Here is a 25,866-nt window from a genome sequence, read left to right as displayed (position 1 = left end):
GCAGCCTCCTTGGCCCTGCCCAGGGGAGTCAAGGAGTGGGAGCCTCAAAGTCCCCTTAGTTATTTCCCCCAGTTTCTCCCTTCATGCTTCCTGCTGTGTTTGTTTCTTTGTGTTAATCATTGAAAACTCCTTTCAGAGGTGCCTAAACCCAAAGTTCCTATTCTCACAGGCAGCACTGTCCTGGCTGTGTGGTGGGGAATGTTTCATGTTTCCATGGGGGTGTCCCAGGGATGGTTTCAAGAGGAGAAATTCAGAAAGATCTCATCCCTCAAGGGTCCAGCAGCTCAGGTGTTTCCAAAGGTGGGACAGGCAGTGCACAGGCTCCACTGGCACCAGCACAAGCTCCCAAAGCACTACAGGAGTTTATTTTGGAAAGGGTACATTGTCTCTTTCCTTCCTCCTCCTGCTTCCAGTCAGATTCCACTCATCACTGGCTAGGCCCAGCAAAATAATTTTTTGCATTCTACGAAAAAAAACCCCAAAACCCAACCTCCCAGACACTACTGAGGCCATCAAAGTGATAATGCCCTGACAGCCTCAGTAGAAGGCAAATTAATGTATTACACCTAGTCAGCTGTGCAGTGTGCAGGAAGTGTGATTTTCAAAAACATCAAAGCCCTTTAGAAGCCTAAATCTAATTTTCAGCAATGGGTTGTGTTGCCAGGAAACTAAATTTCATTTAAGAGCTTCCCACTGCCTGCTTTACTCATGAAAACAATACTTGGGCTCCTAAAACAACAAAGTTCTCTAGAAAATATCAGACTGTTCTTCGTAATAGTTGCATTTTAAATAATCCTGAAACATTGTCCACCCTCTAATTATAATGATTCTTGGTATTTTCACAGAAAATCACATTCCCAAACAGAGCTAATTTTTAAAAATAATTCTGTGAAGGCTGCAGTACTTTTCTCTTGGGTATTCATTTGGGTTGAGTCTGGTTTGTACCATGTCAGTGGTGTCCTGTTTTTGATAAACACATCATTCAGAGAAATTTAATCCAACCTGACCTAACTTTCAGACCAGGTAGCACTGCCCTGTATTTTGAATTACCCTCACTCATGATCATTTTATGCTTTATCAAGTTGACAGTTAGTCTTGACAGAATATTCTTTTTAAATCCTTTGTCCCAGGAGACTTGTATATTTATGGTTAGATAAAAAGAAAGATCATTAATAGCTCCTTTTGGTGACTTTCAGGAATTAATTAAGCACTGGTTGTAGAATTGTTTATTACATTATGGAGTGAGATTCTTTGTGCTACTTTGAGGGGTCATAAAATGAACCTTTCAAATGATCACTTGCAAGAATGATTAGAACCAGCTAACAATTACTAGCCCTGAAAGGAGAGCTTGATAACAAAGTGTATCTTTTTAGTCAGATATATAAACCTCCCGTCCAGAAAACCACTGAAGCATTTTGCTAATTCAGGAACAAAAAAAAAACCAACCAAACAAAAAAACCAAAACAAACAAACAAAAAAGAAGATATTAATGTGGGGGTTTTTTCCCCCTCAATACTTTACCATTTCTTTTTCTAAGCAAATTAAAATTCAGGAGCATTTGCACCAGTGTTTAGGGAATACTTGCTCATTAACAGAAACTAATAATGTTCTTTTCTCTGGACCTGAACCGTAGGGAATAAAAACTGACATCAATTCTGTTTGGCTTAGTTTAGTTCCCTAAAAACAGTGAAAAACTGCCAATTCAATTTATCCTGTGTCATCTTTCTTTTTCCTTTTCTTCTTTCTTTTTTTTTTCCCCAAAGCTTTATTTGCCCAAATGTTTTTTAGAAACTGGGCTTGGAACATTATCTAACTGTCTGCTGTTTTCCTGTGTGTGATCTTTTCCCTTGTTAGCAGTATAACTTACAAATAATCATAGAGGAGAATAATACTTTGCACTCACTCTCTAACCACTAAAACCATCTCACTTCATTAGGAGATTTAATTTTAACCACACACGGTGAATGGGTATTGACTTTGGTGTCCCAGCTGGATGGCAGCTCAGTGACTGCATTCTGTTCAGCCATTGCTTTAAGGAGCCAGAGTATTCTTTACTTCCTCTCCTGGATTGTTGTTTAATGTTGCAGGCACCATCCTAATGGCTCCCTTCAGCTTCCCTCTGGAGAAGGCTGCAGCGTGGTGGTGGCTGACGTGAAATGATTCCTAAGTATATTGTAACTTAGTAAAGTGTTTTGAGGCTGGAAGCAGACAGCCATGGCATAAATCAATAATAAAAGTAATAATCTGCTCCATGCTAAGAAAGACTCCAAGCCAGAGGCACCTCACCCCAGCCAGTTTTAGGAAGGATGTGAAGCATCACTGTAATATTGAGGGGGAAAAAACCCTGCCCTTGGCTAATTGTGCCCTAGAGCCAAACTTCACATCCCACCATGGAAGTACTTAGGACCTGCTTTAGTTTTACATCTTTGAAAACACAATCAAAACCTTCCGGTTAACATTCAAAACATCTTGCCACAGTTTGAAGCCAGGGAGAGCTTTCTGTTTACACCAGCACACTGGTACTGCAGGATGTTTTGTTATCCCAGAGCTGCAGCACTGAAACCATCTCCTAAAACCACCCCACAGCAGCACCATCAGCACTCAGACAGCACTCAGCTCCCAGGAACACCCACCAGAGACAGCAGCAAGGGCTTGCTGGGCTTTAAGAACTCTTGTCTTTCACTAACCAGCTTTTTTGGGTTTGCGTGTTCCACATAGCACATACACATAAAGAAAGAGGGATTTTTCAAAGAAAAAAAGTGAAAGTAATGTTAAGTAATTTTGTCGCATTTATTTTCTGTGGATTTTAAACCTGATAATTATTTTGCTTTTACAGTGAATAAGTACAGATAAACCTCTTCTTACTGCATGATTTTTTTTCATCCATTTCCCATGAGAAGTAGTCATAATAATGCTGTGATACCAAAGTACAGGATAAGGAAGGAAAATGGACACAGTGTTGATCACTACCTACTGGAAAGAATCACCATGCAATGAAAAATCTCTGTTTATATTTTATTTACAATTTTTAAACTAACATCTATATTCCCTTTTGAAGAAAAAAAAATGAAACAGCTTGTATAACCCAAGTTGAGCTAATTTATTTTAGAGCCTGGAACTATTTATGTTTGAAGAGAAAGGAAGAAAGACATGTTTGATATAGCAAACAAAGCTAATCTCTGTTTGGTTGTAGTTGTGAATGCCAAGTTATTTTCCAGATAGTGATGCTGAGCTGTCTGGGCCACTTTAGCCCTTGTTACCTTTTTGTTTAGTTTGGTCTTTTAGCAGAGTATTTCATGTTTGTTAGAACTACCCAGCTGCCTTCCAGGATTTCTTTTGGATGAAGAGAAGATTTTTATTTTCAGTCAGTGTAGCTCTTTAAAACACGAAACAAAACAAAACAGGTTGGCTTAGATCAAGAAAGAAGGAGTCATGTTTTGCTTAAATTTTGAGAAAAGGTCGTTCCCTGCCTCCTTTCTTCCAAAGCATTTTGTGATCCATTTCAGATTTTTTTTCTTTTTTGAATGAGAATAATTGTCTTTGAGTCACTGTTTCAGTCCTGACTGGATATGCAGCAGCCCCAGGGTGTTGCTGTCACAGGGCTGCATGAAAAGGGTCAGTGCCAGTCCAGAACAGACCAGTACAATTTACTGCTGTCACTGGGAGTCTCAGTAAGGGATGGGGGAGCTGCCTTTGCACTCAGGGTCAGCACCTGTGCTCAGGAATGAGGAGCCTGGGCCTGTGTGAGACCTGCCCTGGAGCTCCAAAGTAACCTGGATCTGGGATTCTCAGCTGGCTTCTCACCAAGTCAATGGAAATTTACCTTAAAGATTTCAGTGTGAAAAACCTCCAAGACTTTACAGGAGTGATCCATAAATTTTGTGTGATTCTGCATGTTTTATTCTTGGGGGTCATCCTTTCACAACCAAATAATCTCATCATTTTGTGTGGGCTTCTGCTTGTCCCCATGAACACATACAAACAGCAGATACCACATTTTTTAATTTGTGTTTGATATGTTTATCAAAAGTTGGCCTTCCATGTTTGACCAAGTTTGGATTTGTTCCACAGCAGGCTCCCTGCAGTGATCCTCAAAGACCTAAATATACAGATATATTGCTATATCTCTATATCCATATCTACATATATCTTTCTCCACTTTGGTGGCAGCTATCTGCTCCCATAGCAGTGTCAGAGTGCAAAGCAGGAGGCCTGTGCTTTCTTTGACTTCTAGAAGAACCCTGGTTATGGAAATGAATGCTTGTGGAAGCAAGTCTTATGAAAACAAAGTACTTTAATAATAATACCTCTGTCTCTCTAAAGTAGATGCTGTGTCACTGCTTGATTCTGGTCCAGTCCATAGCGGAATTGAGCAGCATTCTGCACTTGGTCTTGAACCCTTTCCACTTATTATTCAAAGTTTCTTTGTGTATTTTGAAATTCATTCTCTCTTTTTTAAAAACAGTTCTTGCTCCATAAAAAGAAAAGAGAATACATTTCTTTGTAAGACATTTGAATTTATCCTGCTGAATAGGTGTGGTCTGATATTTTTTACAGTAGTTCATTTATGGCATTTTATTAGGTCTCCCGGGCACTTTATTTGCACGTTACATTTTGGTAGCTAACAGGACTGTGCAATTTGACTTCTATTTTTATGCCTAGCCAGTACAGAAATGTATAAAAGTTAAAACAAACCTTTCTATTTCTAGCTCCTGTCAATGTCTGTAGTATGTGCTGGACTCTACATAAAATTTAAGACCTTCTATTATTTAAGTTTTTTATGTATTTAAAATCACCTTTGAACATGAATCATATATTAAGTGATGGTGTAATTAACTAATGTGGCTAATCAAACACTATTTACTCAGCTGAATCATTCTTTCCTCTTGCTTTGTGTTTTATAAGGATTTTGAACAGCAGCTCAGGATGAATAGCTATGAGAAAACCCAGACATACAGTCTCTACTTTTGTCTGCCTTCATTTCTGAGGAAAAAGGCTCCTATCATGATGTTGAATTTTAGACACTGCTTTGTCTTTTATGTTTGCTTTGACTTACCAAAATTATTGAGTTTTGGGGTTTTTTTAATGGTTTGTATGTGGCTGTTACAGCTCCCATTTCATAGGTATGGCACAGAAGAGGTGAATTCCTTGTAGTCAGTGGCAGGACTGGAACTCAAGACCTTCAGCTTCTGTCTTGAAGGAGATCAATGATTTAGCAGATATTTTGATTAATGGATTTGGGAATGAAGACTTACTGAAGACTTAAACAAAAGCAGAATGTCTTCAAAGGGTTTATGGCAAAATTTCCCTGCTCACAGCTTCATCTTAAGTCTTCTCTGGCCCATCATGGACTTCCTTGGACCACTGACAAGCATCAAAGGTCTGGGTCTTATTTGCCTCCCCAGCCAAAGCCTGATCCTGTTCTAGTAATCAGATCTGACCCCCAGAACTGATGCCTGTCTGTAAATTTGGAATCAGGTCTTGGGATCTGCTGCAACCTCCTACCTCGTGTATTGAGCATAAACTGCAGGGTTTCCTGCTGCATGAGTGCCCAGTTAGTTCAGGCATGAGCACCCCATCAGTCTGTGCACAAGCACCCAGTTAATTTACTAATGAGCACCCAGCTGGCTCCCCCACGAGCTCCTTCTTACCCCAGTTCACACCTGAGCACCCACTGGGCTCACTCCTGAGCACAGTGATGGGCATGGATGGCAGTTTCCAGGAGCCAGGGTCAACTGAAGGAGTGGGAGGAGGTCAGGAGAAGCCATGTGATGCTCACAGGTGGCCTGGCCACGTCTCATGGAAAACCCAGCAATGTGTGAAAGCCACAACAGAGAGAAGGGAAGCTGACCGTAGGAGAGTAGGAGGACAAGCACATTAAGTTCAGTCTAGGAAAGATGATGGGTAGATGTTCACTTAGATGTTTTTCTAATTATATTTACTTTCTTCTACTTTGAATGAATTATTAGAAATTTTGGTTAATTTTCAATAAATTAAACTAAGTAAAATCTCCCCAAATCAAGGATGGTTTGCCTGCCACACCTGTCTGCACTACTAGGGAAGGTGAAAGCTCTTTAAGTTACTGTAGGGATTATTTTATAAAGAAATAAAAGCCTTAAATATGTTTAATCAACATCTATGCAGCAAAGTCCCTCTTCATATCACAGAGGAACTAGAGAACAAGGAGTGGAATCCCATTAAACAGATTCCTTGAATTACCCTCTGAGTACTTCCTTCCGTTGTTCCCCACGCTGTGCAGTGCTCTGCTTTGCCTCCTACCTTGTGATAGATTACTTTTTTGAGTGCATTTTCCCAGCTGCTGATTATTAACTCTATTTCAATGCCGTGTTTTGGGCCAGAGCTGAGCCTGCCCGTGCGCGTTGTGCCGACGCTCAGAGCACAGGAGAGCAACGCTCCTACTGCCAGGGGAAGCTTGCAGAATCCCAGCCAAGCTTTTCCAGCATGTGAAGCCTCTGCATAAGAACCCCATTTATTCTTCAATCCCCTCTCACAGTTCTAGCACATGTTCTCTCCCACTTTTCCTTCCACAGCCGCAGTGGGGTATGTTTGTAATTTCAGGGCTGAGAAACAAATCTTGGCTGTTATTATAATCCATTGTAGCTTTCTAACCACTAGCCCGCATTGGAAGGCTGCATGTGCACCCACATGGCACATTTTCTTAGTTATTTATAAAATGTTAGTAAGAAATGTCATTTCACTAAGAGAGGAAAAAATTTCCTTCTTGTACTGGGATAGCTGGCCTTATTGCAAACAGATAGAGAATTGTTGGGATTTAGAAAACGCTAATCAAATACTTGAGAAAAAAGATCAATTTTCTTTTTATATTCTCTTGGTGAGAATTTTATTAAAATTCAGTAAAAATAGTATCTTATAAATCATTTATATAATGCAGATTTGCTTTAAGATGAACTAGTCATGAAACCATGATCAAGCAAAGATGTGTCTTTGGCACCCAGCCTGCTGTCATAATGGTTCCCATAAATGTCAAGACATAAAATAGAGTATTCTGGCCTGGGTCAAAGGAACATCCAGAAACAGGGCCACAAGAAAGGTTATTTAACATCATTGGTTATTATTAGCAGGCGTAAAACGCAAAGGAGCCCAGAGCTGTTTGGAAGAAGATTTACTGCAAATAAAGTATTTGATTATTAAAAGAAAAAATATCTGAAATAAGTAATGTGAAGATTTATAGCCGTGGAAGTTCCAAATGAAGATGTGCTCTCTAGGAATAGTCTAGATATGCTTTTTTTGGTACTGTCTTGCACTGCTCTGTCTTGCTCTGCTGAGAGGCCCTTAAATCCCCCTCCAGCTCTTTCCTACCACACCACAGCAGTGCTCTGTTTGCCTCAGGTGGGCACAGAGCTGTTTGTTGCATCTTTTTTCATTTCTCTTCATCTTTACTGATGCTTCTCTTTGTACTAACCCAGTACAAAGAGCCTTGGTTAAGTTTACAGAAATAACTGAAATGATAGATAAGATCCAAAATAATGAACACTAGTATTTAGAGAAGTTTGGAGCACAGGTTTTAATTTGAGCTGTACCTAGAAATACAAGTCCCAGGCCATGACTGTGTTTTAACTTCTGTGTTTGCACAAACTGCTCAGTGCCAAACATTTGTTTTTTCCTAATGGAAGCATTATGCTGTCAGTAGTCCCTACAGCTGGTATGGCTTGTCTTTCTCCTATCACTTCTTGGAGGATTTCCAAACATGAGAGAACAGCCTGAGCTGAAAATGTGAAAAAATTGGGTTCCTTTCCTAAATCAGGCTGGACACAACAGCTGAAAACAGCAAGGAGGAGCTGACCAAATACTGCAAACAGTGTTCTCTACCAGAGCTGGTCTCTACACCAATAGACTCCTGCTTTTCACTAATGTTCAGGTCTCTTCACTTGTTTGATAAATATTTGTTTAGGGTCTTTCATCCTGGTTTTATTCATATGAATGGCAGAGTTTAATGCCCTTAAATCCAGCTGCTAAGACATTATAAGAGTAAATAATTAAAATTTTTTAAAGATCAGCAAGCAGAAAAAGATGGCATGAAGAAATTTCTGGTGGTGATTTCTGTTATGTTTTCTATTTCAAAGGAAGCTAATAAATAACACAGTTATTTATTTGGAGGCCCTTGGAAACACAAGATGAGACCACTATCAGCCCTGGCCCTGGACATGGGAGAAGGGGAAGGAGACAGAACCTTTGCTGCTTAAGCCTTCCTTAAAAGCTTGAGTGACAGAATGACTGCCCAAGGTCACTCAGCAAGTCAGTGGCAAAGGCAGGAATAAAATCCAGAATTCCAGCTCCATTCACTACTCTGCAGACCCCAACAAGCAGCAACAGAACTCCTGTCCCTCAATCTAATTAATCTCCTCAGCAATTCAATAATATAAGTGCAAGGAAAAACAAATGTCAAGACAAGAAATAAATTCTACTGTGGCTCAAGCTATTTACTTGACTCAGGAGAAGGTGCTTTCCTGAATGAATCTACAATAGGGTCAGAAGGTGGTTTATGTCTTCCCTTTGCCCTTTATCTGTCTCTCTGTCTCTCTGAGAAGCTGTTAAAGGCATGCTCAGTATAACAGAAGGATTGTGAGTGGAAAAGAAACAGGTGAAAATAAACCTCTCCCTTTATATTAAAGTGTGTGAATTGAGTATTTAAAAAAAAAAAAAAAAACAGAAAAAAAAAACTTGGCCACAAGTAAGTTACATAACTTAAGCCAGTCTAAAATTATGTGCCAGCAATTTACATGAGTTTTATGTAACTGTTTATACTGCTGTTTATTTAAAAATTACTACTTATCTTGGCGACCGCAGCAACACATCGTGCATTTGCTAGCTCTGGAATACAGGGCACCTTCATTAAAACACATAGTCACCAATATATTAAACACACAAAAAAGCCCTGCTCTGACATAACATGAAGTGTCAGATGGAAAGCCGCAACAGCAAAGACATTCAGCGTTCACAACAAAGCAGCCCTTTGGGGTGTTCAGAACAGGACTGGAACATGCTCCATCCTTAATTCACCCAACAGCTTTCAGGTCCTTTACAGCACAGTTGGTGCAGTCTACAAGACCAGCTCCTGTTCCTGGGCTCTTATAAAGGACCCTCTTCATCCTCAGCTTTCTATACTTGAGCATGTTTATAATTCAGCATTTACATGCTGAGGTGAGACAGCCTTTTGTTCCCTCTTAAAGTCCCAAGGACTTCAGCGTGACACAAATGGTTGGTAATTTCTGTTTGCTCTCTCCTAGCACTCTCCCTCTCACAAAGGAGGCAAAGATTTAGCTAAATCTTCATGATGGGTTGCTCATGCAAAATTAGATAATTTTTAGGTCCAGATCCTTCGCCAGGGTAAGACCATGAGTGAGTGGCTTTGTATTGGTACCAGGAACAGCTGCAGACATCCCACGAGGCCAGGCAGTGGGAGCAACACTGCCCTGATACATGGATTTTGTCCTTGTTTGGGGCCTTTTGACTGAAAAAGGTTCTCTAGCCCTCTTTACTTCATTTTTACCTCTATAAAATAGGAAAACTGGTATCTGTGTCCTCCTAGGAGGTTTCTAGCCCAATGAATCAGTATAGCAGAATATTCTGTATTATTTTTAGATGACCATTACAGTAGAGAGCTAAAAACTGGCAATGCAGAGCAGGAGATATAAACCAAAGTGATAAATTATTTCCATTGATTTGCATTTCTTTAAAGCTGCATCATGTCATCTTCTCACTTGAGTCAGTAAAATCAAGGGAGGAAAAAAGTTTGTTAAAATTATAAGTAAGCAAGAAAATTCCAAAACTTGTTATGAGTTTCTTTATGACAGATATACTTTGAAATGAGGGGGAAAAGAAGGCACTATTCCAACACAGCTGTTGAAAAAATATTTATTTTTCAGTTATGGAAATTTTTATTGAAACTGGGGGACAGGGTTTTTTTCCAAAAGTGAGGTTTCAAAATAAATATATTTGAAAATTAAGTTTTGAGCAAATTTGGATACACCATCTTGTTAGGTAAATATCCTTTAAAAGGAGGGTTCTCAACCATGATAACCATAACCTTATCCACAGGCAAATATCATATTCCTGTGTTTCAGTTCCATGGGACTCAGACACCACTGGCTAAGCTGAAAACAAAGCAAAATGCTCGCATTGCTGGCTGCATAAGGAGAGGCACAGCTGAGCCTCAGCTGGCAGCCAGTGAAGGATGGGATAGTGGGGGGACCAGGGGGGGACCTGCACCTCATGGCAGGACGAGCCCTGGGACACTGGGACACCCTCCCAAGGCAGCTGCTGTCCCTCGAGGGGCTGGGACATCCCAGTGTCACCCAGCATCGCTCAGGGCCTCACTGACACCAGCTGGGGCAGCAGCTTGCCCTGGGAGATCAGAGCACAGCCCTGTGATTTACTATCACAGAGCCTCTCAAACTTCCCTGCTGCTCCTGACACAGCTTTGAGGATCATGTCAGCCCATTCTCTCCTTGGAAACTCAGTGTCTGTCCCTGAACTCAGCAGCCTTTGGTTATTTCTGAGAACAAGCTGCCGTGCTGTTGCTAGTCACACCACCAGAACTGTGGTGTTCCTGCTGGTCACAGGCTTGCAGACAGGTAAGATTGCAATCCCGCTCAGATTAAGGCACTAACTCCTCTTCAGACAGTGTGCCAGCATCTCTAAATGTTGGGAGCACTCCTCTGAATGCCAAATGCAAGTAGAAGGGGACCCACATCAAGGACAGGGCTGCAGTTTGTTTGTGTAAGCTACCCAAATTTAATTATGCCTCTCAAAGTACCGGATTACGTCTGGGCAGCCTCCAGTCCATGGAACAGATAAAAATTTGGGAGGATCACAAGCTGCTTAGAGCTACTTCTCTCATCCTTGGCTTCTGCTTTGTGCTGCCCAAAGTGTGGCCCAACCACTGTCCCTCTCTTGGAGCAGGACCCTGGGGCATGCCTGGGAATTCCAATGAAGGCAGGATTTGCTGGCAGGAGCTGTCCTGAGTGACACTGTCTTGCTTGACATGAATCCTTGGAAAGAAAAAGGGTGTCTGAAGTGACTGCAAGCCTGTTGACAATACATCCAGCAGCTTGAGCAGGGTTTTCCCTTCTGGTTTCTCCTTCTGGAAAACAGAAAACATGTCTAAGTCTGCAGCATGTGTACAGTGTCTGCAGCAATTTAATATGAGTGGAGTTAGAAACCTTGAAAATCACGGTTTACAATGGAAACTCTGACAGGCCATCAAGTTCAATGTTGCCTTTAAGTATTCCTATAATTAAACTGTCAACAAAACCCTACAATACGGTACTGCAACAGCCTCTACATTTTCCTACTAATGTGCAGAGATAGCTTCCACTAAAGGTGGCAGTAATTAGGTATTTAAAACCCGTGGAAAACTAGAAAAATACACAGTGAAAAAATTCAATGAGAATATAAAAAACCAATCTTCTTTTCATTGCAGCAAACACAAAAATGTTGCAGAGCATGCTGTGCAATCATAGAAACAAAGTGCAATCATAGAAAAGGAGAGATTAGGGGAGAAGGGAAAAATGAGTTGTGCTATTGATACTTGGCTGTTTCAGAAAAATGTGTTGGCAGTTAAATGTTATATATGCTGAACAAGAAATTCTCTGAAGCCATTTTCTTTTAACGTGAAAATACTGGTATGACACTGCCAGAAGATGAAAATTCCACATGTTGAAATTAGAATACCTATATCCTCTGATCTATTCTAAATTATCAACTCCAGTACTAATGAATATACAAATAAAATGTCTAAAAACTATTTTGTGAATAGATTTTAGGAAATAAAGAAAAGCTTTATATTGAATTCTTTGGTGTAAATCCAGGAAATTAATGAGATTTCCCAGTTTCTACTGTAGAATAATTCAAGAGATTAATTTCACTATGGTTTTGATAGGTTTTCCTGGAAGTTTGAATCTGAAGGTACAGGTCACTAAATGCCAGAGGTATGACTCCAGGATTAACCAGGATGGCACCTCTCATTAATAAGGAATAATTTAAGAAAAAAGGCTGGTTTCCTGCCTGCAGTCATCTGTTCCTCACTTGCACATATCCTTTTTCCAAAATCTTCCAGTAGTATTTTATGCGCAGAATAATTTTTTCAAGTACTGAGGAAGAGTACGGACAGCATGACAGCTGATTGCATAACCCCTGAGCTCAGCAGGAACAGGAGTGACAGGAGCACTTTGGTGAAGGTGTCCATCACAATTAGGGCTGAAGGAAAGATGGGAGGGGTCTGTCAGCCCAGCAGCACCCAAATCCCTCTGAAGGTGGATTCAGCTTACCAGGTCCTGGTGGAGCTCTGTAATTGCAGTGACCAGAGCAGCAGCAGGCCTGGCCAGGAGAGCCAGAACCTCTGAAACCAACCAGGAGGCTCCAGTGAGTGTCTGGTCCAAGGAGAATATTTCTATCCTAATTAGCCAAGGGAAGTCTGTGGGCCTGAGGAGCCAAAAGGACTCTCTGCCCATGCCCACCTGGGAAAATCCAATGCAAGTCATTGCAAATCCAATGGTTTTTGTTGGTTAGGATGTATAAACTGCCAAATGGCATTAACAGGTCCAATTCCTTCACCTTTTCTTTTCCACTGCTTCTCTGTCTTTAAAAAGAAATTGCTTAAATGAGCACAATGGTAACTCAAAGTAATTTGTATTGCAGTCTATTTTTAAGCATTCTTTCCTGAAAAGCTTTTGAACAATATTTTGGGTTTATCTCCCATACACAGAGATATAATTTAATCACTGTGTATTTGCTATACATTACTGTTGAACATGACTTTTAGTACCCACATGGACTGGGAAACTGCTAGGAGAAAAGTTAACCTGTGAGTGATTCAAGTCCTTTAGCTTCTTTGCTTGGACTGGTACCTGACTTGATTTTCTCCTGCTATTTGTTTCTAGTGGAATGGAGCTCTTCAGAAGACTTTTCTCCTTTGGCTGGTGAAATAATTATGGATAATCTTCACTCTTTGAGGTGCTTCATCACAGGTCTCAGGACGGTGAGTTCCAGAGGACTCATTTAGACCTTCATGGCCTGGTCCCCACAGTGATACAAAGAGAACTTGCACCACACCCTTGGAAATCACTGCAGAGCCTTTCTTGTAGCAACATGTTCCAGTGATTGAGCACAGTATGTCTGGTAGCCATAATCCAAAAGTCACAAAGGAATAGAACCAGTTTTGAGTTATCATTCTCAGGAGAAATTGGGAAAGACTGGAGCAAAAGCTGCTGTTTTCTGGATCATGGGATAATCAGTGCAGAGCAAAGGCTCTTGAGAAATCTAGACCTGACTCTGGTGACCTTCTTCTCCTTCTTCCAGAAATGCACATGTTGATGGCAGTCATTCTCATTTTTGTTATTTGTATTTGTATATCTATTTTACACCAAACAGAATTGGGTCTTAAACCTTGTCCTCAAATCTTTGTAGTATGTTTCAATTGATCATGGTGCATTTAAATTATTAAAACTATTTAAGCTGGAAAAAAAATCTTTGTGAGGCACTGCTTTGCAGTTGTTACAGCCAAGATTTTGAATCCAGTGATAGTTTTGACTCCAGTTGTTTCTATTTGCAGGGCCAGAGATATTATGTCCGTGTCTCGGCATACAACATGAGAGGATGGGGACCTCCATGCAAATCTACTCCTGAATATGCTTCTCCTTCAAGTAGGTGGGCTTGGTCTGGCCTCCAGTTTGCTTAGTGATGTTGGAGTTCACAATGTAATTGTCATGCCACCTGGGAGTGAAATAAATAATAAAACTCAATTCTTTCCAACTCTCAAAAATTAAGCAAAATAATAATTGATGTATATTTATGTCTCAGCTTTTATTCTTCTCCAGTCCTTTGACAGAAAATTGTTTTCTAGTCATTAGCACTTTAAAAAGTTAGAAATATTTTAATCTTCTTTTCTCTTAGTAGAGTTCTGATATATGGAACTTCATTTTTCAGTACATTAATAGATCAAAACCTGATTCTGAGCTGCTAGAAGCAAAACACTTACAAGTATCTCATGTAGTTTTATGCTTTACCTTGTAGCATTACAGATCCCATTCACTGGACCACTCTTACAGCATTCTGTACATAAAATATTCCAGTGTGGACACACATGGTAGTAGGATGTAGCCTGTAAATGTTGCAGAAATGTCAAAAAGAAAATGTTCCTTATCCAACCTCTGGCAGTCTTCTCAAACTTCATTAGGGCTATGAGTTGTCATTTGTAATTTTTAATCTATTATAATCACATTGTATTGTTAGTTGCTTTTCCAGACTTAGTGTTCCCTGCCAAACTGGCTCAGTGTATTACAGCTCCCCTTGTGTTGATTAATGCAGTAAAGTGGGACTTCTCTTTTCTATTGCATTAACACTAGTTTTTATTAGGCTAATGTAGCAATTTAATAACCTTGCATGCTAATGCGAAAAAATATAACAAGCTGTACCTACTCTCAGCAGTCATAATGGAGAGGGTTGGATAAATAAGGCTTTTGCATTACCATTGTCCCATTTTGCTTCTTTTTTTTTTTTTTTCTTGTGCTTTCTCCAGAACAATACCAGAACTAGGCTAAAGAAATATTCTGCTTGAGAACAAAAATGGGCTACAATAATGGGGAAAAATCTACTGTGGATAACTAATAACTTGGTAATGTGCAATTACCTTGACTATAGCCAGGTGTAACTACACAGGACTTGGCCCCAGAAACCCAGAATTTACATCAGCTGGGGGACAGATTCTTTCACAGTAGCTGCCAGTTAGCCAAATATCCCCAAAGAAGGAGCACTCCTGGCAAGACAGGTGGTATTTAAGACTGCAACTTTGTATGATGTGAATTTTGCTTTCAGCATATTGCATTCTCTTCCCTTTTTATAGTCCCCTGCTATTAACCTTCTGAAATCTGACATTATGTGCCAGCTCCAAAGTTTTGGCGTGTGAAGGAAATCTTCCTGCAGATTTCAGTGGATCAGCACAAAAGCCATGGAGAGAATTCTGTTCATTCCCCTTGTACAGTATCTCAGGGTGCTAAGAGTACAGAAAGGTCTGTAATTGCTGGGTTTAGGGCCACATGCTTAAGCTTTACAGTGAGATCAGCAGAGCCTAAATGCAAATCTTTTCATTAAGTAAGACTCACATTAGAAAGACAAGATGTTATTTACCATTGCAGTTACTGGGGGCAGAATTTCCCTATTCACATGACTGCCTTCACCACTGGTTTTGAAAAGCAGAAGATTTGTGCTTGGCAAGGAGGCAGCAAGCTGACATTACACCAGTGCTGCATAAAAAATATGGCCCTAAGCTAAAATTTAAATGGGAATACATTAATGCTCTACAAAGTTGTCTGTATCAGCAGCCATGAGAATATGCAGGGAAAGGAAAGCTTCAGGGCCTGATGCTGGTCCAATCCCAGAGCACCAGGCTGGTGACACTCTTGGACATGCGTCTGTGTGTGATGGCAGGGAGCACTTGCCACTTCCCTCACACACAGCAGCAGCCTGGAAAGTGGTGGCCAGCATTGTGCAGCTTCTCTGTGAAATCCCAGTAGACAGAAACATTTCTAAGTTTATTCATGATCAGGTGAGTGATGGACAATGACAGAAGCTGGTCTGGTTTCTGTGTCATTTTTAAGGTAGTCAGCAACCTGGAGGTTCAAAAAGTTTGGAAACCACTGAGACAGAGAAATCACAAGGTTGTTTGAAACTCTACCAGTTTCAAACACTTTGATACTGGTGAGTTCCAGCTGGTCCCTCCTGGCTGCTCACAGGAGCTCTGAGGACATTTTCCCCACACTGAGCAGTAAATGCAGCTGACCCTGATGTCTGCAGCAGCACAGAGCACACAGGACAGCCCCTCTGCGGCTGTCACACTGCCCACAGGCTATCAGGATACCAAATGTCTTCTCTTTCCAGCCTTTCATGGGGCTTACTCTGGCTGCTACACTAAATGTAAATAAACAGGTATTTATATCCCTGGCATAGTGAGCCCATTGGAAGGAATGCTTGACTCCAAACTTGCACTAGAAACTGGATCTGTATATTTAGTGAGTGAGCAAACTGCTGGTGGCTATGAGTACGTACGCGGCCTCTGTGCCAGCAAGATGGGAGCATGTCTCCTGTGCAGACAGATCTCTTAATACCTTGATCCACCATTCCTTTGGGCCAGGAAACTGGTGCAATGAGCTTTTCTCATTATAATCAAAGTATTAAAATAGCCAAGTCTGGAATTAAAGAGCTCCTTTCTGATACACGCGGTTTCTTCCTATTTGTGATGAGTTTGTTTTTTAAAATGAAGCCTGAGATTCTCATTAGCAGCAAGTGAGTGAAAACAAAGTCTGCTGGTGGTTGAATGTGTGTGGGACAAATGCAGCAGGTTTTTGCCTCAGGAGTGCAGTGCTGAGCAGCCCATGGCTCCAGGGCAGGAGCTGCCAGCGTTTGCTCAGGCCTCTGCTGGGAGCAGATCTCCAGAAGTGATTTTACTCCAAGCATGTTTCTCTGGCTACAGAGCGAGCTCTGGGGGTAGGAAGATGTTCATTCTCTGCTTTGCAGAACTGTAGGTGAGCTGTGGAGCCTCCTGGTGTCGGCAGGAGTGGCAGAAGGAGCATTGTGTGACCTTGGTGAGGGGCTGAGTGCCAGGACGGGCTGAGAGCCGCCCTTACTGTGGCACCAGAGCCCACTCATGGAGAGAAACAGCCATGGTCAAGTCAGTCACTACAGGAGCTTCTCAGAGCTGCTTGTGAGCTCTTTGTTAATAATCATTATGATTAATCACCCAGCTGGCACGAGGCAAAGAAACCTCAGTGTACAAGTAACAACAGACTTAGAAACAACTCCTGCCTGCCGAGATGTAAAACTCCTCTAGAGACGAGAAGTACCAGAGGCAACAAAATATTTTTAGAGCCTCTCCTGCACCTTTGTGTTTCATTTCTGTTTATTTCCTTTGTTCACCAGACTGGAAAGACTGCAGTGGAAGAGAGCCTCAGCACAGGAGACACACGGAGGCCCTGGAAGGGCTCCTGCAGCAGGTCCGAGCCGCGCACCAGCACCACAGCTGCCGAGGTGAGCAGGAACGGCTCTGCTGGGCTGGAGCCTCGCTGGTGCCTTCACTTTTAGCTGTTTTCTAACTAGGTCATACCTTCTCATTCATCAGGAAAAGAAAGATATTAATATTGGCCCATCTGGAATCACTTTAGCACACTATCTCCCTCTTAACCCTTGAAATTAGTTGGATGAAAACGTCGGAAGGCTGCAATGTGCACACACACAGGCACAGGCTTTCTCTCTCCATACCCTACACACCTACTGATTTGTTTTTCCCCACAAATTAGTTTCACACGGGATTCCACTAAAATGTTTCAAGGAAGGCTCTTTTATTTTTTCATATAAAGAAATACTTTAGACAGTTAACAACTGGTTTGGATCAAAAGGGAGGAATTGGCTGCCTCCAAATGGAAGATACTAAGTGGATGGCATGCCAATCCATAATGAAAAATACTTGCACGATGCAATGGGAAGATAAGATTGCTACATTTCAAAACAGAATGGATCAAAACTAGGAGAGAGTTCAAATCTCAGCCAATCTTCATTCATGAGAAACAGACTGTGCCTTTAATAGCTCAAGAGCCAAAGCAACATCTTGGCATTCTTTTTAGAGCCTATATAAAAACTCCTGTTCTATATGGGTTGTTGAAAAGTACTATTTATTTTCTTAAAATAAACTTCTAACTGGAATAAAAATTGCAAAGGGACTTACTTTAAACAGAAAAGTTAAACTATCATGAAGTTTTCATTTTTCTTCACCTAGTATGACTGATATGTCAAGTTGCATCAACCGATTTAAAATCACAGAAATATTTTGAGCTGAAATCATCTGGTTGAAATGAAAAGATGCAGCCCTTGTTGCAAATTTGTAACCATCACACTGATCCACAGTCTGACACAACCCATTGTAACCATAGCAACTTCAACTATTCATCTATGATGCTTGGAAAGGAGATATTGCAAGAAAATGTTGTTTCTCTAATTAAAATTCATGCAAACATTATCACTTGCAGGTGGTCTTGGTACTGGAAATACAGATGATGTATTCTATCTCTTACATGGATTTTGTGCTATTTAAGAAGGGATTTTTTGTGGTACAGTTTTTCCTTTCTAGAACTAGTGCCTATCTCAGCTCTTTCAGGCCACCTTTCAAGTCAACAGGGACTAAGTGATGGAATATCTGAAAATATTCTTAGCATAAATTGTTTTACTGACATAGCAGCCCAGAACAAAAGCAGTTATAAGCATCATACAGAAAACACCTCCTTTTGACATTCTGACACCAGTGCCTGCTTCTTATAAAATTTCACTGCTCCTGAAATTAAGCCCAGTGTCAAAAAAAAAATCACTTCATTGTTGATTTCCTAACACCTTTTCCTTGAATAATAAATTACAATACAGAAAATGTGTTCAGTTCAGAACATTTTCTTCTGTGCCTGAAAGGCTGTGGGACCCCACACTGGAGTCAGCTTGAGCAACACCCTTGCCTCCAACCAAATAAAAATCTCATGATTGCTCGTAATGCTAGCATTACACAGTAGTACATTTTGGATAAATCAGCATGGTATCATCATAGGAGAACCTTTGGAACTTTCCTTAAATATATGATGATGTCAATCCCTTTTATTTCACTAATTTGGTAAGAAATCGAAACAAAGTTTGCAGGAAAAGTAAGAATTATGACATCACTTTGACTCAGAAATTTTATTCTGATATTTATCAACCTCAGTGGAATCTGAAGTGTTTGATCAAGGATCTGAGATAAGCTTATCAGAGAACCCCAAATAACAGCTTTCACTTGATGTAATGCAGAGGCTTGATTTCTATTCTTAATTCTATATTAGCATGATGGACTGACAGGGTGGAAGTCAGCCTGGGCCTGCTGTTTACACACAGGCTGAGGAGCTGCCCAGGCATTTTTCTGTTCTTTGCCATGACTCCCTTTACCACATTCCAGTAAATGCCAGCCTTGGGATCTCTGTTTGCCCCATCTGTTGTAGAGCTGTCAGTAAACAGCTGGACATTGTTTGAGGAAGATCCTTGACTCTGCCTCCAGTGCTGATGAGCTGTGAGAGCAGAGCCAGGCTCTGCAGGAACCAGAGCTCAGTGGGAGCAGAGCTGGGTCCATCCTGGCGCCCCACAGTGACTCCTGTGGATTCAGTGGGAATAGAGCTGGATCCATCCTGGTGCCCCACAGTGACTCCTGTGGATTCAGTGGAACAGAGCTGGGTCCATCCTGGCGCCCCACAGTGACTCCTGTGGATTCAGTGGGAATAGAGCTGGGTCCATCCTGGTGCCCCACAGTGACTCCTGTGGATTCAGTGGAACAGAGCTGGGTCCATCCTGGCGCCCCACAGTGACTCCTGTGGATTCAGTGGGAATAGAGCTGGATCCATCCTGGTGCCCCACAGTGACTCCTGTGGATTCAGTGGAACAGAGCTGGGTCCATCCCGGTGCCCCACAGTGACTCCTGTGGATTCACTGGGAACAGAGCTGGGTCCATCCTGGTGCCCCACAGTGATTCCTGTGGATTCAGTGGAACAGAGCTGGGTCCATCCTGGTGCCCCACAGTGACTCCTGTGGATTCACTGGGAACAGAGCTGGATCCATCCTGGTGCCCCACAGTGATTCCTGTGGATTCAGTGGAACAGAGCAGGGATCAGTCCTGGTGCCCAAGTGATTCCTGTGGATTCAGTGGAACAGAGCTGGGTCCATCCTGGCACCCCACAGTGATTCCTGTGGATTCAGTGGAACAGAGCTGGGTCCATCCTGGTGCCCAGGCACCTCCAGTGCCCCACAGAGATTCCTGTCCCACTCGTGCTCCAAGGGCAGGACAAGTGACAGGAAGGTGGAAAAACCTGAGAGCCATCAACCTGAATGGTCTGAGATTATCTGAACAATGCAGGCAAAAGCCTCAGAAGCCAGAGGGGCTGGAGGACGAGGCTGTGTGCTGCTGCTCCTGCGGGATCTGGGAGGGGACATTGCCCACATTCCAGGCAGATCTCTGCCCAAGTCTGTTCATTCAGGCTCTGCCTTCTGCCCTGTGCTCTGCATTGCAGGCGCTGGAGAAAACAAGCTTACAAAAATACCAGGAAGAATACACTGGAATGTACAGTGAGTTTAAGAGCTTTTGGAATTAGATCAGCTGTTGCTTTTGAACCTGCTCTGTGATATGATGAAATCTCCTAGGGAATTACTTAGGAAGCTTTGCTTTCATATGTTTAATCTTCTGGAAAACCCTGATGATTATAAACAACAGTCATCCATTTGTCTTCATAATTCCATGCTACAGACTATCATAACTGACTTAGAACAATTTTATGTCCTGGCAACACTTCAAATATATTTTTAAGTATTTTTTTTCTTTTTAGATCTTTCTTTCTAAGCAATTCAGAGTGGATTAAGTAATTGTGTGACGCTTCATTAAGAAAGGAACCCAACTCTTCCGTAGAATTCTTACCAGATATTTTCCTTCTGAAATTCAGTTGAAATGTTTTTTACTAGACAAGTCAGAGGTGAAATAAAAATGTTCTCATTTTAATTTGATTCACAAGCAAAGTAAATAGTTTTAATTGCATTTAGCAAAGAGAAGGATCTCTAATTCCACAAGGCATTTAAGATGTTTAAATTATATTTTTTTTGTGAGAATATACAAAAGTAGACTTGAAAACCAAGCTGTAGACTGAGAAGTTCAGGTTGAGAATTTAAGAAGAGACCCCAGATGCACACAAGTTTGAAGGGATGGTTCTTATTCTTCCAAAAGGTTGCTTTTAAGTATGGGTTGCAGTTACGTAAAAAACTGCAAAGAAATCTTTATAAACCCTCTACCTTCAAAGAGAAAGGCTGCCAATGTCATAAATACACTTTCTTATTTAATTGTTGCCTATTTCAGACCAGGTTTGAATGCCTCTGATCTAAATCTAATCACTGGAAATTCTCCCATCTTGGCTGCTATGTGCTCACTCCCAGGCTTCTATTAAAAGAGCTCACAGCTCAGTTTCTGTATCATTTGTTAATATAAACTTACTGTGTTGCTACTGATGCTTTTTTATGAAGGTTATTCTATGTTATTTATTAGTTAATTAAGTAACAGACAAAGTTCCATTTCCTGCAGATCCAAATTATCCTCTAATCTCAGCTCCATGTTTTCTGGCTTCTAGACACACAATACTGTAAAATAAAAAGCAAAGAGCAATATAGGAGAGTTTACCATCTCCATCTAGTTTTACATTAAGTCTTTTGCTGTAACTCTTTTGCTGTTGGCTTCTGCAAAGCTGGGGACTAAACTCAAACCACTAAATAGACCAATAACATATATTTCACTTGTAATGCACCCTCTTATTTTAATGCTGCAGTGTCTTGGTGCTTTATACAAAGTTATGTTGCTTTACCTTCAGTAATTTCCTCCTCCATTTCTTCTGTATAGATGGAGGGAATACAGAAGAAAATAATTAGAATGAAATTTATATTCCTAAATTGATCTTAACCTTGGAAGAATGAAACAGTAAGAAAGGAGTTTTTATGTAGCATTTGGTTTACATTACTGCAATACAGTGAAAAAAGTTCACAGTAAAATAACCATTATCTGAGGAGATATGGATGGAAATACAAAGGAATATTTTTGAAAGAGAAGAAAACAAAGTAGTAGTCATGGATTTGGATGAGTCTGTTTAAGCTGAAGAGTGAATTGGAGAATATGCCACGGAGAACAAGTTTGCACTGGAAAGACAATGGATGTGATGATCTAATAAGTCTCACACATCTGAACTGTATGATTTCACCCCCAACAGAACCTTGTTCTCTTTGTACTTGCTGTTCCACAGAGCAGTAATTACTGCTAACAATGTGTCTGCTTGCTGGGCCTTTCAATGTGCCAATCATGGTGCAAATTTATTCAGCATTTTAAATATGCTGAGCACTTCCACAGATGGGCTTGTGAAAACAGCAAATTTAGAGGTTCTTCAAATACTCAAAATTAGAACTCACCAGGGAAACACAGGCAGGCCCCTCCTATTCTGCACCAGAGGTAAGTGGGAAATACTCTGAGGACACCTGAGGAGATGAACTGCAGCTTTCAGCAAGTGGCTCTTCATGAGTCATGGGTTTTCCCACTGGAGAAGGGTGTCCCTCAAAAAGGGTGTCCCTCAAAATGTTTCACACTTCAGTCTGGATGGGGATCCATGCTTCATCCAAATAAACACTCAGATCCTGGAAAAGGGAGATGCACTTTCACAGTGACATTTTCTGTTTTGTCTTTCTTTTCATATCACAGCAAATATCTGAATAATTAACTCCATTTTTCAAAGTATTTCTGCTGTTTCTCTTGCAACAACATTAAACAGCACAGACATTGCAAAAACCAAAACCAAACCCAAACAGTATTAAATGCCCATTGCTTTCAAATCCAGGTATGAACAGCAACTGCCAGTACATTATAAAGTGCTGCTTGTCCCTGATTGCCACCTCTTGGTGTCCCCTCCAAACCTGCTCAGGCACACAGGGGTTCACAGCTGTTACACAGAACTCAGGGCTTTCAATGCCCATGGGAAGATATTTCCTTGGTTTACAAGGCCATGCGTGAGAAAAGACATTTAGTCAAATTCATCAAAGTGAAAAAAATGCAATGTATGAAAATTTAACAATATTTTTCTTAAACATAGGGACAATTTTATAAAATTCTTCTATTGGAGAGCTGGCTCAGAGATGCTGGCAGGCACACAACAGGTCTTAACCTTGACATGAAGTGAACAAAAGAATTTAACACCTCTTCCTTGGACTCAGATTACTAGGGAGCAAGGGTAACTGTGGAAGCTCTGAGACAATAATGAGAGGAAGTTGCTGTGATGGAGAAAAAAAAATCCAAGCAACAGCAGATGTATTTAATGTGATATAGAGAAAGATGAGGGTTAATCTGGTCTCCTCAAAGCTTTTCCTTTGGTTTCACTGGTGATGCTGGGATGTCAGTGTCAGCCAGTGCCCCAGTTATTCACTTCTTAGAGGCTTAAGCTACATGTGGTAAGAAATTTAGAAATTACAACACCCTAAAATGTTGACTGATGATTCAAATCCCTTCTTGGGTTTTTGAGACCACTTGTAAAATTCCCATCCTCTCTGAGCATTAAGAGTGTGTAGGGCTGTTTCAAACTTGCCTCAGAGCAAAACAGCTTTATCTTGTCTGAGTTTGCAGCAAGTAAGGAAATTGTCTGCTGCTGTGTATCACTAAGTTAATGAAAACACCATCAAAGGGTTGCATTTGAGCATCTTTCTAAATGTTTTCTTTTGAAAGGAATGTAATGGGCACTGACTGAAATTTAGTACTGTGGTTCAAGAAACAAAGGTTTTTTTATGAGACACTAACTGAAATTTAAGAGCTGGGTTGGGTTTGCTTCTTTTTCCCATTTCAGAAAGTTCTAAATTACAAAATGCTGGTCGCAAGCAATCGGTTTCCAGAAGTCTGAAGCACCTTTTCCATTCATCAAACAAGTTTGTGAAGACTCTGAAACGGTTTGTCATTCCTTCTCTGTTCCAGGCATTCTGAATTTTGGCAGTTGTTGTTGTGTGTTAGAGAAAAGAACCTTAGAAATATGTGTGAATATGCCACTACTGATGAGACAGTAATTGGTCAGAATGAGCTGATAAAATCACAGATGTGTAGGACTGGTGCAGCTGACAGGAAAATAATGCTCCAGCTCCTACTGAAATCAATAGAATGTTTTCCTTGTTACTTTTGGAAGTGGATTCAAATTGTTACAGAGTGAAATATTCTGTGTAAACCCAAAGTGCAGTTACTGAGCTGTTTGAAAGCATTGCCTCTGTTGCTGCTCATTAATGAAACTACAACATTTATTCATTCATAATGTAAGGCACAGAGCTCAGATAACACTTGAATAGTCCGCTGGCAACAAGCTACACACATAGAACTCTGACATCCTCAGCTGGGTTTGCAGCCCACTGTGAGCCAACTCTCAGCCCTAATTATTTGTTTTAGCAAATGGAAGTTGCTTATTCTGGATTATTTCTTCTTCCATTGCCAGGAGTGTTCAATTTGCATTTTCTTCTTTGTATTTTGATAAGGTTTTGATTCTTTCAGAAGAGCTCTCCAGAGTCTTTAAATTCCCTGCAGTAACTACTTAACATATGTAACTAATTGTGAGGGTAAATATTGAAAGGAATGATCTCTATAAACAGGTTTGCAGATATGTTAGCCAAATTACACTCAATTATACCAATGTAAATCCATAATAACCCACCTGATTTCAATTGAGTTACTTCAGATTTGCTCTGAATAAAGGAGGGCAGAACTAAGCACATTAATTATAAGTTTTAGTAAAATTTCTGATTTCTAAAGGGCATAAAGTCTCCATTGTGTACTGTGCACTGTGGCAAAATTCTCACTGAGACTGATGTCAGTGGCTTGCAAAGATCCGTAATCTCTTAGATTCACGTAGTCTCACATCATCTAAAGTGATAAACTTCCCAGATATTTTTCAGAATTTACTGACTGAAGGTGCATGACCTTATATTACACAGAAGTTTAGACCAGATGATTCACTTTGTCTCATCAGAACTTGACATCTACGATTCTTTGACTAAATTTGGCATGGATGTGAATAGACATGAAAGGTGTTTGATAGTGTTTCCTTCTCTCTTTAGGGGACTCTACTTATCTGTTATACTTTTTTACAAAGACAATTTGTTAGTAACCAATGAAGATCAAATCCCAATTGTGGAAATCGATGACTCTCACAGTAGTTCAGTTATGCAGGATTTCCTGTGGTTCACAAAGGTAATGGGAGTCTCATTTCATCTACTGCTTCTGCAAATGTGTTTCTAGCAATGCATAGGCCTCAGCTCATCACTCTGAATGTATGGAATGATGTCAGTAAAAAGCTGAATGATGAAATGCTCTATCACTCATGTTAAAGGCAATTTTCACAAACCAGTCATGTGGATTAAATCCTGACTGGGCCACTGACAGTGATACAATTAACTCTTAAGGTATGATCCTAGATGAGTGATTGCTATGTGGGTACTTACAGGTTTTATGGACATTTAGAGCAAGGGCCTAAAGAAATAACCAGGGGTTTTAAATTTGGTATTGTGTTTGTGCCATCACTCAAGTTGTCTCACACGACTTTTCTTATACCACAAAGAACAGTAAATCAGTTTTGCACAGCAGTCCAAAATCAATTGAAACAGGTTCATGGTGTTTACAGAATACCTCCTGTGTAAGTCAGTATCTGTGCCATGTTTATCCAGTCAGCTGAATTGTCATCTGCAGAAACACAAAATGTGCAGTATCTACTGATTTTTCAAGTCCAAATTGCATTTTAGTATCACTTCTGCTTTTGCAAATGCCGAGAACAAGAGCTGGTTGAAGTGGATGTGTTTTTGCAGCTGTCGTGCATGTGGGATGACATCAGGTGGCTGAGGCAGAACATGGCAGTGTCTGTGTCCTCCTCCACTGCTCTCCAGGCCAGGCAGAAGATGCTTTCAGCAGCAGCACAGCTACAGGTGGGTCCCATGGCACATTTCTGGCTGTTAGCTCAGTGACTTTGCTCTGCAAGGGACAGAGCTGCCAGCTGTCCCTGGGACTGTTCTTTGGAGCAGCAACCTCATCTCCAGAGAAATGAGGCACTGAGTCTCTCCTGCCAGGAAGGAAGGAGTTTATTATAATAGAAGTAAAGAGCAGGAATAGCAAAGGAAAGAAACAATAGGAAAAAAGAACAAAAGAAATAAACAAAGAAACAAATATGAACCAGTAAATAATGACCAGGCAGAGAAGCCTGTGAGTTTGCAGATTGAGAATTCAAAGTTATA

The 25,866-nt window shown here is 40.8% G+C and overlaps 1 protein-coding gene across 1 annotated transcript in view; it reads left to right on the top strand.

Annotated features, from left to right (window-relative positions):
- The window catches only part of ANKFN1 (ankyrin repeat and fibronectin type III domain containing 1), a 59,638-nt gene that overhangs the window by 15,148 nt on the left and 18,624 nt on the right, over positions 1-25,866 (top strand). The window contains exons 5-10 of the mRNA XM_059485943.1: positions 12,924-13,021; positions 13,595-13,685; positions 16,957-17,064; positions 23,451-23,550; positions 24,700-24,832; positions 25,444-25,560. Of these exons, the coding sequence (XP_059341926.1) occupies positions 12,924-13,021; positions 13,595-13,685; positions 16,957-17,064; positions 23,451-23,550; positions 24,700-24,832; positions 25,444-25,560 (647 nt within the window). The remainder of the gene's footprint in view (positions 1-12,923; positions 13,022-13,594; positions 13,686-16,956; positions 17,065-23,450; positions 23,551-24,699; positions 24,833-25,443; positions 25,561-25,866) is intronic.

The sequence above is a fragment of the Ammospiza nelsoni genome, chromosome 19, assembly GCF_027579445.1.
Source record: "Ammospiza nelsoni isolate bAmmNel1 chromosome 19, bAmmNel1.pri, whole genome shotgun sequence".
Classification (NCBI taxonomy): Eukaryota; Metazoa; Chordata; class Aves; order Passeriformes; family Passerellidae; genus Ammospiza; species Ammospiza nelsoni.
The sequence above is the reverse complement of the archived record's forward strand: the minus strand, read 5'-3'. Positions and strand labels throughout refer to the sequence as shown.